The following is a 4,871-nucleotide window of genomic DNA, read 5'->3' as shown; positions in this document are numbered from 1 at the left end:
CCTAGATCCCGGCAGAACAGGCTCAGACCCCGCTCGCGGCTTTCTAATTACAGGTCCTGGGCCAAGTTACCTTCCAGCCCTCATGTTTAATTTTCCTCTCTGTGTTGTAATCGCTATAGGAATATTATAGGATAGATAGGGGTTAGATATAGAGATACACTGAGATCTAGGATGGGATAAAATGGGATTAGGTGGGATAACAGAACCCACCACAAAGGGCCACTGTGGGGAACAAAGGAGGTTTTTCTCATCTCAAGAATCTTGCTATTACTCACCTCGCTGCTCATCCCTGGTTTCACTCTGTTCGCGGCTTCCATCCCTCACCTCCCACATGTGACCCATCACAATTCCTGTGGCCTCGCCCTCCACAAAGTATCGTGCACCCCTCTCTCCTCCACCTCTACTGCTAACACCCAAGCCCCCATCACCCCTCTCTCCCAGACGCTCCATTATCCACAAAACCCCCAGATGCCCCATTATCCACCACGCCCCCAGATGCCCCATTATCCACCACGCCCCGAGACGCCCCATTTTACACCACGCCCCCTGACGCCCCAGTATACACCACGCCCCCAGACGCCCCATTATACACCACGCCCCCAGACGCCCCATTATACACCACGCCCCCAGACGCCCCATTATCCACCACGCCCCCAGACGCCCCATTATACACCACGCCCCCTGACGCCCCATTTTTACACCACGCCCCCAGAGACCCCACTATACACCACGCCCCCTGACGCCCCATTATACACCACGCCCCCAGACGCCCCATTATACACCACGCCCCCTGACGCCCCAGTATACACCACGCCTCCAGATGCCCCATTATACACCACGCCTCCAGATGCCCCATTATACACCACGCCCCCAGACGCCCCATTATACACCACGCCCCCTGACGCCCCAGTATACACCACGCCTCCAGATGCCCCATTATACACCACGCCCCCTGACGCCCCATTATACACCACGCCCCCAGACGCCCTGTTATACACCACGCCCCCAGACGCCCCATTATACACCACGCCCCCTGACGCCCCATTATACACCACGCCCCCAGACGCCCCATTTTACACCACGCCCCCAGACGCCCCATTATCCACCACACCCCCAGACACCCCATTATATACCACACCAAGTGACCTTCTACAGCACGACGCACCACGTCACCCCCTGCTCAAACTCCCCGGAGGCCTCTAATCGCCACCGTCCACGGGCGCTCATGACCTTGGTCTGCCTTTCCATATCCTCCTCGCCCCCAGCTCATGTCTAAACTCTAACACACACACTGGCCTCCTTCTGCCCTTCGAAGACCTCAGGTCCATTCCTACCTCAGGCGCCTCCTTCCTGCTCGTCCCCTGCCTGGAATGCTCTGGCCCGGGGTCCTTGCATGGCTCACGCCTTCTTATCATTCAGGTCTCTGAGTGCTGCCTTCTCACACTTCACCTCTTTCCTTAGCAGAGCCCACACCATCACTCCTTATTCCTTAACGGTGTATAATTTGGTCAACTGACTTACTGTCTACAGCCCTCTGTTTGTTTGTTCCCTCTTTACTGCATTAGAATACAAGATCCAGAAGAGCAGAGACGTTGCCTAACTTGTTTTCTGCTCTCCTCCCAGTGCTGAATGAATGAATGAGTGAGTGATCACGTGCAGTGTTGAGTGTAGTACCATTTTCCCCCAGCATCTCCTGAGATTTCTAGAGATCGTGAATTGCTTTTATAATGGCAAAAAAAAAAAAAAAAAAGAAGCTACTTTTTCGTTAACTAGGAAATGTTACTCCTTTAAAAAAAAATTCATCTGTCCTAAAACTAAGTCTTCGGAAAATTTCTTTCTCTATTGTTCTTTTATGGAATCTTTGGATTTCAAAATGAGACCTAGTTTCTAAAATACCATACCGTGAGCAGGACAAAGTTGTGTGCCCAGAGTCTAGGCAGAGTGCACAGAGAACACAGCAGGCCAGCTGGCTGTGGTGGACAGCATCAGGGTGCGTGTCCAGAGGGGAAAGTCACAGAGACCAGATGTCAGTAGACAAGGAGCTGGCCTCCAGCCTGAGAGCCATGGACAATGGGAAGAGCCTCATGCTGACGATGCAGGTACAGGGCTTTGTAAATGAGGACAGCGTTCCTTAAACTCAGAATGAAGAAGGAAGGCACCTGAGTCAGCAAGGCGGGCTGGAGGCCAGAGCCCTGGCAGGCAAGCTTCCCCTGTGCGAGACACGTTAAGTCAGCTGCTCCAAAAACAAGCCAGGAAGTGACTGAGCCCTTTTCCAGAAGGTAGTCTGGGTTTGTCTGGGCTGTGATGTCCCAGATTGAAATTGTTGCTGTCAATTCTTTGGGTAACACCCAACTAAGGGCATTAGGTGATGCTAGGCCAGGTGAGTCCAGACCTTCTTGGGGTTATTACTCAGGCCCCCGTGGGCTCACTGTGGGTGCCCTGGACAGGCTTCTGGTATCCCTTTATGAGTGTCGCCTTTGCCAGCAATCAGGGTCCCTTGCCCTGGACTCCGGGTCAGGATTGGAGAAAGAAAGTAAGCTGGAGGTTGCCATGAGGTTCAACCTCAGTACTCACGGTCAAGGAACCAGGTTCACTCAGCTAGGGCTCCACCAGAGAATGAGGCTAGTGTGAGATCTGCAGTCATTCTCTAAGTAACTGAAATAACTCCCCAACCTGAGCCTGAGCGACCTGAAAAAGTCCATGGGAGACCCATAAGTAAAGAGAGAAAGCTGGTCGTCTGCCAGGAAACACTAAGCTTTGCTCCCAGACACCGTCCACACCATCCACCGCCAGCTGCCTGGTGGACTGAGTGCTGGACCCAGTGGTGCAAACCCCAGCATGGTCCAGATCCTGCCAAAGCAATTAACTTACATCAAAGAAGTGGACTCAAAATGAAAACAAAGGGATTTCAAAAGTTCAACTGTGAGTTAAAAAGTGCACAGCTGGGGTTCCCTGGTGGCGCAGTGGTTAAGAATCCGCCTGCCAATGCAGGGGACACGCGTTCGAGCCCTGGTCCAGGAAGATCCCACATGCTGCAGAGCAATTGAGCCCGTGCACCACAACTACTGAGCTTGCGCTCTAGAGCCCGCGAGCCACAACTACTGAGCCTACCTGCCACAACTACTGAAGCCCACATGCCTAGAGCCTGTGCTTCACAACAAAGAGTAGCCCCCGCTCGACACAACTAGAGGAAGCTGACGTGCAGCAATGAAGACCCAGTGCAGTCAAAAATAAATTTAAAAAAAGAAAAAAAAGGCACACAGCTGCTGGTACTAAGTGGGTAAGCTGCTTTGTAAATTGGTGTTGGGTTCATAATGGGACTTGATTATTTCCACATGGTACTTAACAGGATCATGAAATTCCTCTAATAGGAAAGAAATGTATTTTAAATGTTGGCTGACAGGGAAAATAATACTTTAAATTACTAAAAAATGCAAAAAGAAATAGTATGGCAACTTATGTATATTATATTGATTTTAAACTGTTCAAATAAGACAGAATCGCTTAAGTGACTTTTTGCTATTAATACGTACCCAGTTGATGAGAATGGAGCCTTTTTTGTTTGTAAGAAACTATTTTAGACTTTGAAATAAACTTCAATTATATTTGAAACTGTTGACCTGAAACAAATAAACTGCCAGGTATTTCTCCAGCGAACATGGGTTTATTCAGGATCAGCGGAGAATTGCAATTCGGGGTCTGCAACCATGGTGAGCCACGACGTGCAAGTCCCCGCACGGTAAGGGAAGGAGAAGGCTTTTATAGAGGGGAAAGGAAGGTAGGAGGGCTGTAGTAAACAAAACATCCACGGCCTTTCATTGGCTGAGTCCTTGTCAGGAAAGAAGAGGACTCTTTCTCCCTCCTGTTGGGCTCTGCCGTCATCAAAGGGTGCGAGAGCGCCCCCTGCTGGTCTCCGCACTCTAATTTAGGTTTCTGTTTATTAATTTTTTTTTACAAAACCTTCCAGCAAAACATTCACCAGAGATTTCCAAGACTCCTTGAGCTAGACATCATTTGCTGTCTGGATTAATCTCTAACATCTGGACCCTTCTGCCTTTGAATTGTGGCTGGGCCATTCTGCTCTGTTTGGACTTGTTGACATACACATGAACAAGTAACCATTACTCAGCAGCATGGCTTTGTTGCTAACATCTTAAACCCTGGAGTCAGACTCTCTTGGTTCAGATCCTAGGCCCCTTATTAGCTGTGTGACATTGAGCAAATCGCTTAACCTTTCTGTGACTTCTTCTCCTCTGTGAAATACAATACTACCTAACGTTGGGAACCAAAACAAGCAAACAAAAACAAAGACCCCATCAACAGGGTCATCCAACTAAAAAAAAATGTATCTAAGATTTGCACTGATAAACAACATCCACACACCCTAGGCCTCCTTGCAGACCACCTAGCTCCTAGTAATATGTACCAGCTTCCCCTCCTTCCAACCAGCTCTGCTCTGACCAATGCCTGGCACAAAACACTCGATAAATGTGGACAAACATTAGCTGCTCACGTAGATTCCTTAAAAGCAAATTCATTACAACATACCACGCCTGGGGCCCCAAGACACACTGGAACTAGTGACAGGGCCAAGCCCTCAGGTACGGGTGGGCAACAGCAATCAGGCTAAATGAGACATGTCTTGGTAAATGTGTGCCTCTCTGCTTGGACCACAGAGTTACAGCCCTTAGAAATAGAGACAGCTCCACTCTCTGAGAGCTACTGTACGCAAGGCACTGTGCTTATCATTTATACAATCTCCTTTCATCTTTGCTTTTATCTCTGCATTGCTGTGGGAGAAACAAAAATGTCAGCCAACCTCTGATGTTGACTCTTTAAGAACAGATCATTCCATTTCCCAAGTTCCTCCA

The 4,871-nt window shown here is 49.3% G+C and overlaps 1 protein-coding gene across 1 annotated transcript; it reads left to right on the top strand.

Moving 5' to 3' along the window:
* The first annotated feature begins 468 nt into the window (after nucleotides 1–468).
* On the top strand, nucleotides 469–1,203 carry LOC133102265 (uncharacterized). The gene has a single exon (XM_061207224.1). It carries the CDS (start codon nucleotides 469–471, stop codon nucleotides 1,201–1,203), a length of 735 nt encoding a protein of 244 aa, XP_061063207.1.
* Nucleotides 1,204–4,871: the final 3,668 nt, after the last annotated feature.

Source organism: Eubalaena glacialis, chromosome 12 (assembly GCF_028564815.1).
Source record: "Eubalaena glacialis isolate mEubGla1 chromosome 12, mEubGla1.1.hap2.+ XY, whole genome shotgun sequence".
Lineage (NCBI taxonomy): Eukaryota > Metazoa > Chordata > Mammalia > Artiodactyla > Balaenidae > Eubalaena > Eubalaena glacialis.
Note: the sequence above shows the minus strand (reverse complement) of the source record. Positions and strands in the feature narration are given on the sequence as shown.

Bases quoted from the DNA above. Each gene is read 5' to 3' on its own strand.
- LOC133102265 (XM_061207224.1), top strand. From the start codon at position 469: ATGCCCCATTATCCACCACGCCCCCAGATGCCCCATTATCCACCACGC.